Source organism: Etheostoma spectabile, chromosome 18 (genome assembly GCF_008692095.1).
Source record: "Etheostoma spectabile isolate EspeVRDwgs_2016 chromosome 18, UIUC_Espe_1.0, whole genome shotgun sequence".
In the NCBI taxonomy this organism is placed as follows: domain Eukaryota; kingdom Metazoa; phylum Chordata; class Actinopteri; order Perciformes; family Percidae; genus Etheostoma; species Etheostoma spectabile.
In genome coordinates, this window is record NC_045750.1 from 13,139,091 (window position 1) to 13,149,855 (window position 10,765).

The 10,765-nt window shown below is 40.9% G+C and overlaps 1 protein-coding gene across 1 annotated transcript in view; it reads right to left on the reverse strand.

Moving 5' to 3' along the window:
• Nucleotides 1–10,765, reverse strand: part of esrrgb (estrogen-related receptor gamma b) — a 37,670-nt gene that overhangs the window by 10,241 nt on the left and 16,664 nt on the right. Inside the window, exons 4-5 of the mRNA XM_032542920.1 lie at nt 4,180–4,290; nt 3,540–3,701 (exon numbers count right to left, since the gene is read on the reverse strand). Of these exons, the coding sequence (XP_032398811.1) occupies nt 3,540–3,701; nt 4,180–4,290 (273 nt within the window). The remainder of the gene's footprint in view (nt 1–3,539; nt 3,702–4,179; nt 4,291–10,765) is intronic.

Below are 10,765 nucleotides of genomic sequence, written 5' to 3' on the forward strand. Positions count from 1 at the left end.
TTGAATAATGAGGGAGACCCCCCCCCCCCCAAAAAAAAGAGCATTAATAAATTGGTTTTATGTTTTTCTTATAACATTTCTTTATATATTTTGTGAAAGAAGTGCACCCTTTCTGTAGCTTTCTCATTCTTTTCTTCATTCTTTTCCCCAGCCTGTGCGTTTTTTTCTTCTTCTCTCTACTCAATTTACTGAAGCGGTGCAGTGACATCTTGGCTCCCCGGGGGTTGCCCCCGAGCTTCAGGTGTGTCGCCCGGAGGTGGCTGAGTTAAGTGTCGCTGTGGAGGGTGATTCCCCCTGATGAAATATCAATATTTCACCCTACTGATTTACTGCCGTTCGACCAAACAGGACACATTATTGAACAAACTGTGAATGTCTCTGCTGTTTTCTTCCCGTGATGACAAAAGACATGAACAAGGGATGCCACAGGTTTACACTACACTATAAGGAAAGGAATTATCATCTACTATTCTTCCTGACTGCAAAGAACAGTGAAGGAGAATTTAAGGAAAAATAGTTTAACGTTTACAGGCTGCCAGGAAAACTGCACAGAAAGGTTGTAATGCTTTAATTTGAAACCTTTTAATGCTCATTGGTCCATCTAATTAAATCATAAAGGATACTTAAAAAATGCAGATACTGCACTCTGACTTTGGATGAAATGAAAATAAAAATAAATCTATAGTTTAATACATTTAACACTGAGCTAAGCTAACAATATATTTTAGTCAAACTAGCTTAGGTTATCTGTAACCACTGCCTTATTTAGCTATGTTGGAAAACAAACTGAGTGGACAAAATATTGGTTCAATTGATAATTTTCAGTTAAAGACAAAGTAGGGTAAGTAAATGTAGCTAGATAGTTGCTATCTCACCAGCCATTATTATTATTATGTTCAGGCCCTCCTAAGACGTAAGGGAAAGATTGTGGTCTTGCTTAAATATTGAAAAAATGAACTTAAAGCATGAGGCACGATGTGTTTACTTTATTACCATGTCATCAATCCTCAGTATATTGTGGGATGTTAGTGATTGTTTGCACAAAAGAAGAGGGCTCTGGCTATGCAACAGCACAGTACAGGTACAGACCAGATAAGTAATTGAATCCCTATTCAGTACAATGAAGATACTGAGTGGTTGGCAGTGAAGCTTGAAGCTGTCATTGTGAGCTAGGTCTAAAACAGACAGCAGTTCACTCTCTATTCATTTAGTATCATTACAGGCCTCCTAAGAGCCCTAATGGGCTTAATAAAAAGACAGAGGTAATAATGAGACTAGAGGGCCCTATATGAGCAAGAGGAGTAGGAGGGGGAGAGCCAGGGGAACACACGAACAAGGAAGCCACAGAGTGTGTGTGAAAGATATAATGGTAGAGTCTGTGTGAGTGAGTGGCAAAGAAAAAGAGAGGAAAGAGGAAAAAAGCAATGCTGAACTGAATGACATGAACACTAAATATTAAAGGCTGCTAAATGCTGTTGCCTGGAATACACATCTACACGTGTTGTGTGCACTTACATGATGGTGTGTGTGTGTGTGTGTGTGTGTGAGTGTATGTTAACAGCTGCACAAATTAGTGGTCACCTCTGACCTTCTGTTTTCATTTTCACAACAGTGTTTGCAATGGCTGCCTTGTGATGAGTTACAATCTTCCTCTCAAACATGTTTAACTTGGGCTTCTTTTTCTTCAAGCATATGTGTGTGTGTGTGTGTGTGTGTGTGTTTGCGCTTTTATCTGGTGCACATATTTGCTTTCATATTTAAGGTAAACTTGTGCACATTAACGCACATCATAGTAAGTTGCCTTCAGGACAGCTTTTCAAATTCACAAATAATCAAGCCTTCAAAATGACAACATGTAACAGAAAACCTATTCACCGTGGAATGTTTCCTCCCAGGTCTCCACATCTGGATGTTGAAGGACTTTTACATTAATGGAGCGATCTGCAGTAATGACTCTTATTACCTCATCGTTAAGGCCATTTGCGCAGTGGGCTATGAGTGTAATGATGGGAGTGGACGGTTAAACTGTAGGGACCCCTTTTGTCTTAATCGTTACTTGGTGACAATCTGACCCGGTGGCCCCGGGTAAAATGTCCCCAGAGTGTCGCATGCCCCTTTAATAACTCTGTCAGGTCTGGATTTAGATCTACATAGCATACAAGATCAATTTAGTTATAGTTATAGTTATACATAGAAAAGGGAACAGAAATTGAGGTCCAAAAATACAACGGCAGATTTCTTGAATTAATTTCTGCACCCCTGTAGCTATGATATTGTTAAAGAATAGGATTTGGGATCTCTCTCTGAAAAATAAACTTTAAAAAGCTAGTTAAAAAAGATTTGTGTCAAGATGTTTGATGAAAAAGAGAATAGACTTTCTTTTGTCCCTGTTAAAGCATCTTGCCGTGGTGAGACATCACCCTTGCCCCGGACCTGAGCATCCCCCCCAAAGCCCAACAGCTCCCCTGTGCCTTTGTAAAGTCAACACTCTGAGATTCCCAGGACAGGTTTGGTATCAACACATTGATTATCATATCATATTGATATGATTACCAATTAAATATATTTTGGTTTTGTACTGTTGGTGGGACAAAACCAAGGCATTTGAAGATGTTACTTTGTACTGTAAAATATTAATGGGAATTTAATTGATTGAGAAAATAATTAGCAGTTAACTGATGGTGAAACATGTGTCCTGCAGCACTAAATTGCAATACAAAAGTGTTGAATTGGCCACATGTGCATTGTACAAACTATACTTGACTGTATCAATGAGATGTCTCTACTTCGAGTCTAACCTGTGCTTCCTTTAAACTTACGAAGGCCCAAAGTGTATGTTTCAACTGAGATAAAAAGAGAACATTTACATAACAAGTCTTATTTAAGAATCTGTCAACAAGGAGCGGGTAAATCCATCAGTATTCCCTAAATAAATCAATTTTACTGTGTAGTCCCCTTAAGTAAGTAAGAGGATTGCTTTCTTTAAGTCTGGGATTGAAATGGAATACATTGACATAGGGGTGGACCCCCCCACTCCCAGACTCTCTCACCCTACCCAGTCAAATCAAAGGTTTCAGCTGCTCTTTATTGATTAGATTTTAGAATATGGGACTAGCTTCTCCCTAAGGTGCAGATGAGTAGCAGATGTTAATTATCCTGTGTATCTGTGTGTGCGTGCATGTGTGTGTGGGGGGGGTATGTGCAACAGTCAGTAAACTACTTCAGTAAGCTCATACTGTATCGTTCCAGCAAATAAAAGTACAAATGTGGGATACTTCCTTGTCAACAGCTCATACTACCTACATTTTGTGAACCAAAGCAGCTGGTAAGATAATCATAGTTCTATTTCTTATGTCATACAGTAATTTGTCTATTAATTCAAAAAAATACATGATTGCATTTTGTTATAAAATCTATATTTTGGCAAAACACAGCAAAAAAAGTAAAAATTATATTAAGTACAATCAAGTGAAATGAAAAGAATCTGAAAACCATATCCCGGACAACACTTTCATTCATTAGCAGTCACGTCTCTCTACCTGGGATATGCTTTGCCCAGCCGATGATGACCACCAGTTCGCGGTCGGCCAAGTCGCACAGCGTGGTCAGGGCCTTGATGTCTCCGTCGGGCATGGTGGGGTCAGGCATGGCATAGATTTTCTCTGGCTCCACTACCAACAGATGGGAAACGATCTTCGTCACTGAAAGAGGGGAGGACGGATGCAAAGATGGAGAGAGAAATGAGAGATGGATTTCAAAACAAATTTAAGTGACAGCATATACAGTTAAGAAAAGATAAAACAAAAAAAAAAAATCAGACTGGATTACACTGGGGCACAGAAACTGCACAACTAGTGAACATAATACATAGCAAAAATGTTAATTCAAAACATAGTCTTGCATGTCATATTATATATTGAAGTAAAAAAAATGGCAGGTTGAGGTTATCCTGGTCATGAATCTGACTATAGTACGTCTGAACACAGGTTGTTTCCCCTGACATGTACAAAAATTGTAAATGTAAATGAATGGCAGTACTCCGAGTCCCAACGTTTCTATATAAAGTTTTGAAATTGCTGCTTTCATAAAATAATAAATCTAATGTTAAGGTGCCTCCTTTAACTTTAACACTCAGTGCTAAGTGAGATAGAAAAAACAAACAAAAATCCTGTGACTCACATGGCTTTTTAGCTGGAGGAGGGATGCCGAGGCCGAGGTAGGCGCTGTTCTCCGCATCCAACCTCCGTTTGTACTTCTGTCTCCCCCCTCTCACCCGGTCCAGACGTACACCTGCAAAAAATATTACACATGTATAAATGGCAGCTACACCAAAGAAACTTTAAAGCTTTTAACATGATAAAAGACTATTTGCATGTATATTGCTAAGTCATAAATCTCTCTCAAGGATTTCAGTGTTTTTATTATTATTATTTAGTATTTCTTCAGTATCACATTCAACTGTTTTTGTAGTTTTAGCTCGTTAAGGAAGCCTTTTGCAGTACTTTATTTAAGCAATATTACGCGAGAGGATTTGATTTTCGTCAATATTGGCACAACAGTGATGTGGCTAGGACCGAGGTGCTTTCATTTATTACGTGAATACAAATATTTGTAAACAGTTTATTAATTCAACTCCATAGTGTTAACAGATAAATGGCGGACTGATATTTTAAGTGATGTGCCAGGTGTACTCAAATGGCTCTGGGTGTACTGTCATGCTCATTTGAGCACGTTCTAATTGTCTAATTGACCAATCAGATTGTCTGATCGGCTCTACTTGTTGTATAATCCTGTATGTAAGTAAGTAGTTATATGTGCATGTACTGTAACTGGGACTAATAGTTTTTTTATTTTATTTTCAACTTTTTTTACTGAAACAGTTCAATACCTCCTTGTTGCAGATGGAAGAGTGTAAGTATCTAGTTAGTATACAAACTGACACATCAGGGATTATCTTGAAAGCCATCAAAGGACACAGGCTACATCAGATGCACCGTAAGTGCTGGATTTACCCCCTTGTATTAAAAGTTGTTTGAGCATTGAGGGAGAGCAAACAGATTTTACATGGTCAAGTGGAATTGAGTCGTGTGCGATTTCCCAGTGACTCGTATACATTTCTTTGATTCCCCTGGAAACAAAAGAATCCGATTAGGACGGTCTTTCAATTTCCTGACACCGACTATCCACTAACCTAATTACCCACCGTGCCCAGAGGGAGCTGATTCTTCCCAGCAAACACAGTGAGATCATTTTATGCCTGGCAGATTGAAGCTAAATCGAGAGTCCCTCTCCAAACACAGCTTTCCATTTGTACGCCTTAAAGTAATCAATAAGGCTTGCAAACAGACTTCTTGTTCTTTGAACACATGTGGATGCGGTTTTAATTAGTCAGTTAGGCAGCTTGGAACTGGGTTTGCAATAGATGGAGCTTTAGTAGTTGTTTCTACCATTACTCTTGGTTAATGTACATTTAAAATTATAAATTGTGCTTCAGGAAACTGTACGCGTGTACTCCAGATATTAAATCAATTCACTAGCTTCTCTCTATTTAATGAGGCACACACACACACAAGCCTAAAAAGGGACATGCGGTTAGTGAATGCTTTTGCAACAATAAGCTTGTGTAATACAAAAACGTATCAAGCATGTGTATACCCTAAATTGACATAGACTTGTCAGACTAACTGACAGCAAATTGTTGCTGCTTTTGTCCCTGACATCTACCAGCGTCCTCACATGCACGCACGCACGCACGCAAACACACACACACACACACACACACACACACACACACACTGTTTTCCCTGCTGCAGGCTGCGGGGTCATGTGGCTGTGACAAGCGACAAGTGACCAAACAGCCGAGTTAGAATTCCAAGATCCTGGGGGCTGTTTGAAGTGGAACATCCAACTGGCCCATAATTAATAGACGCTGACAAGAATTAAGAGCTCAGCGCTAACCAGTTTCAGTTTACAGCTTAGTGGTGCTGCAAACGGCAGAGACCCAAGGCAGGAGGGAGAGAGAATGACAGAGAGGAAAAAAGAGTTAGATAATGTTGAAGAATGGCAGGGTCAGGGAATAAGACAGAACAAGCTGCTGTTTTTGGCTGAATGTATCAGTTTTCTGCAAGATCTCTGTTTTTCTTTCTCTCACTTTCCTGTCTGTCTGTCTCTTTTTTTTCTCTCCCTTTCAGCATCGGGTGTACATCTCCCTCCCTGACAGCCCTTCCTGTCCCAGCGAGCGCCTGATCCGACCAGTGCGGGATTATCTCCTCCCCATGTGATAGGGCACAGTACTGAGAATCTGACCACAACAAGACAGCTGGATGAGGCCCCTTGTGGAGGGCTGGGGGTGGGCGGGTGGGAAGTTTGTGTCATCGTCAGCACCACATTCCACACCTCAGGCCCAAAACCACACCAGCCAACATGCTTCAAAACAAATCGGGTCCAGAGGTACGCTTGTATTTTGGTAGTGAGAGAGCCTGGGAACATGGGGGCAACAGATCATCTTTAAAGCATTCAGATCAATTTTTTACAGTTGCTGGCCCTAACGTGTGGCAGTCAAAGTATGGATGCAGGGGTGAGGGTGGTCGAAGTCTGTGTGCTGAATGTTATGAGCTTGGTAAGATCATACAGTACAGTATGCTCATAACTTAGACGGCCTAAGACACAAAGATACTGGCTGACAGTCCATTCTTGCTCTGCGCGTGTGTGTGTACATGTGTGTGGAAAGACAATGCTGCATGTTTGCATAGGAGCAATCTTTACGGCCACCTGAACCCAGCTTCCCTTTCACATTCAATATCTTTATTGACTTGTGCAGCCTTAAAGCACAGTCCCAATGGAAGCGGCTGTATTTTCCTTTATGTGGCGGCTGATATGTTTGTGTCATGTGGATTTATTTCATTCTTTAAATACGATTAATAGTGTATTTATTCTTTATTTTGATTCCTATTCTTTTCTGTAAAGTAGGTGACACTCCTGAATTTATTGTATTTTTTATGTTAATTATTAATTCATTATGAATTATTAATAACAAATGTAAAAATCCTACAGTTAGGTTTATAGCCAGGATTTTAGGTATACTTAAATTCCACCAACACAAAAAAACCCCCACTAAATTGTAATTGTTGAATCTTAATAATAACTTTATTTTTTCTGTTAAATGTAAATTACATTTTCTGTAAATGTCATTAAATAAAACAACAACATGGTCTTAGTGGGCCTTCTCTATGCTGCCAGGAACAACATTCTGGTGCGGAAATAATGAATCCTTTATTCTGGTTGTTATTTTGAGTCTAAAGATACTATAATCAACATATGTGATACACACCATGTATAACTTTTAACAGTGAGAACTAATGATGATGATCCCAAACACCAAAAAACGGAGAAATAAAGTATTACGATTGTACTTCTGAAGACTTAAAAGGCCCAAACAAAAACTATCACGAAGTATATCTTTGTGACATTTGTTCATTCAAAGAAGCTCTATAGAGAACAGATTTCATCACACAAATGTGTGTTTGGCTCACACAGAGCGTATAAAGGTTTGTGTGTTCCTAAATGAACATGTCCTTGTGTGTGCGTGTGTGTGTGTGTGTGTGCGTGTGTATGTTTATGTATCTCATGCACTATTTTCAGCTGCTCACCTGTCAGAGGCGCTTCTTTCTAGAGAATGTGTCAGAATTGGCTGGCTGGCTAACACTGCCAAAGGGAGATTACGAGCTCCCCATTTTAGCTGGGAAAAATCAGAGGGATGCAGCGTGCACCCCCTCCTACACATTTGCTTACCCTTTACAGGGCACATGGACCTTGGCCTTCCAGAGTTACTTCTGAGGGTCGAGCCTGCGAAGAGCTAAAGACATTGGTCAGCTTTTGTTTGATTGTAGAGAGAGAGGGAGGGTAGAGGAAAATGGGCACAGGACAAGGGGAGGAGGAGGAGGGGGTGTATCAGGATGGCGTCCCACCTGCTCTAAACCCCAATGGGCTGATAAGACAAAACAGGAGTTGTTCTCCCATGACCGCACACTGCCATTGCACTATTTATCATGTTTTACACTTTTTATAAATCTGAGCTGGCATGCCTGCAAGGAGTATTACTGTGTACTACAGAGCCGCAACGACCACAAATGTGCCTGTAATTGAAAACATCTGCGTGGCTGGAGATGGCCGGGTCGATTCAGGATCTCTGATGTGTTGGTGTAGCAGGCGTTTGGTCTGTGGTGTTTGCACAAATTGCTGTGTGTTGGAGTGGGTAAAAGAAAAAGAACAGAGGGAGAAGGGTGCCTAGAGGAAACATGGAACTCAAGGTCCGATCCCATGTCACTTGTCAAGGGTAATATACATTTGGCACGTACATGAATGTGTGTGCTGTGAGTCGAGTGTGTGTATCAGAGGGTTGTAAAGAAGTCAGCGCTTCGCTAATTCCCCTTCTTCAGAGGAACACGTGTTAGCCTCCGTGTCTGATCTATCACCTGCCAGACAGTGAGGACAGGCCAGTGTGGAGCCTCTGGGTGGGCGCTGACTCTCAGCTGCAGTCTGCCAGCTACTCTGACAACCCAAAAAGCAAACAAGGCCCCACACATGTGCTGTTAGACAGACAAGTTTGCCGTACAAGACAAAGTCAAGTGGCAAGGGGTCAGAAGCCATTTTGTCTTTACAGTTTAACTGCCTTGAATACACAGACATAGAGCAACACAAGTGAAAGTGAATCTGGTTTTCTATGCTGTTCAGATGTATTGGCTAAGACTTTAAAAGGCACCCATACAGTATAGATTTTTGCTATATCTTTATTTTGATGATGTAATCTTAGTGTATAGATTGGTTTCTGATCCACGGCTATTGATTGGAAAAGGGACCTGACAGTCTGTGATATTGGATATGGCTTTACTAATCTTTTGTGTATGTGGCTGGAGGAAAATAAGGCTGTAATGTTATCCCGTTAGCCACGTTCGCTCAAGAAAGACTGCTGATCCCTATCTGTGGTCGGGCGAGGGCGAGACAGCGGTGTAGGTTGCCAAAATAGTCTGGCAGCTTGTATTTATCCACCACGTTACTGTACAGTGGTGTCAGAAAATCCCCACAAGCAAAGAATACACCACAGAAACACCGAGCTAACAGTAAAATCAGCAAGCATGGACTTCAGAAGATCAAAGGCTGAAATGTCTTTTATTGAAATTGTTAAATTGGTCATTTATGGCAGGAATACTGCCAATCTACCAGGGTTGTACACTTCTATTTCAATAGGACATGCTTTTTAAACATGCTAACTTGCTAACATGATGATGTGATTTGTTATATTACAAAGAATATGTTGCAGCACTAAAACTACAAAAGGTTAAGAATAAACCTTCCACCTTCACAAGAAAAATACCAGGAGTGACCAAAACACAAAGTAAAATTGAATTAATTCCAGAAAATTCTTTCATAATTTAACATTATACAGTAAAGCTAAAGGGTTCTTAGCCCTGCTATAAGCTGCAGGCAGTGACTCCTGGCATTAGTGACTGACACCATACCTTCCGCGAGTTGTAATTACGTGAGAATTTTTCCATTGGACCTGTGACCTTTTATCAGCCTCAGCTGGACATTTAAGGGGTCACTGAGCGAGGCTGGTTTCCTCAAACAGACGCCTGTAGCTACCTTCCACGCAGTTCATCCAGGCGCTCTGCTGAGGCACAGCAGTAAAGCCGGATCTGGAAAGAAGCCTGGCATCTACTATATTTTTTCCAAGAGTCTTTTTGATTTTTTTCTCTCAGACACAAGATGATTAATTCATTTCTTGTCACAAAAACGGCGTACTCACATTCAAACTCACATAATGTGCACCCACACAGAGACCTTATACATAACGGTTAACCCCTCATCACTTTAATTCACTGGCTCATTTTGCTTTCCCTGCTTCTTACAAAACAGGTGATTTGTTTGGGCTGACAGTGGACTCCAAACACACCTGAAGCCACCAAACTGGATTTGAGAACTGAAGTCAGCTGATTAGCGGCAGGTGTTACAGGGAGGAGGGTTTTCCCCTGCCCACCAATGGTGCCGGTGTATAACTGTGGCAGCTGGCACTTTATAATTCGGGATGGCATGCTTAGAGCGGAGCTTCGGAGGGTCCTGGTGGAAATATTAAGACACTTTTAGAACGACTGATCACATAAGTTCTTTCATCTCTTCTGCAGAGCAAAGCAGTTCTTATGATACTGCTGCACTGTAACAAGTTAAAACATAACTTTGGGATGTTGTGAACATGGGAAGATTGTAATATGAGCATTGGTAATTCATGAGTACGAATTCATGAGGTAATAACTAACGTTTTGGTCAATATTTATTTGCCAAAAGCTGGACAATTTTAAAGAGGTTAACAATGCAACATGTGGCGGTAATTTAATGCAGATCTCTTAAGACTAGTTTGCTTCTTACATGCATCTTGCATTCATATTTGTGATTATTCCTTTTCCATGACCAGCCCTGTGCCACTTACATGTTGATCTTGTTACATGAAGTAGGGCAAGCCGCTGTCCCCCACTGATTCCATGATCAAATCCCCCCCATGTCTGTAAGAGGCTGTGTGGCACGATGCTACGATTAAATACCCTTTTTTTATTTTAATTGAATGCCATTACTTTCAGAGAATAACCTACTGTGCCACATGTCGCGGTGACTGTGATGCCGCGTCTCAGGAGCAGCAGGCAGTGGAGGCTACAGGTTCCCCCTCCCTCACACACACACACACACACACACACACACACACACACACACACAC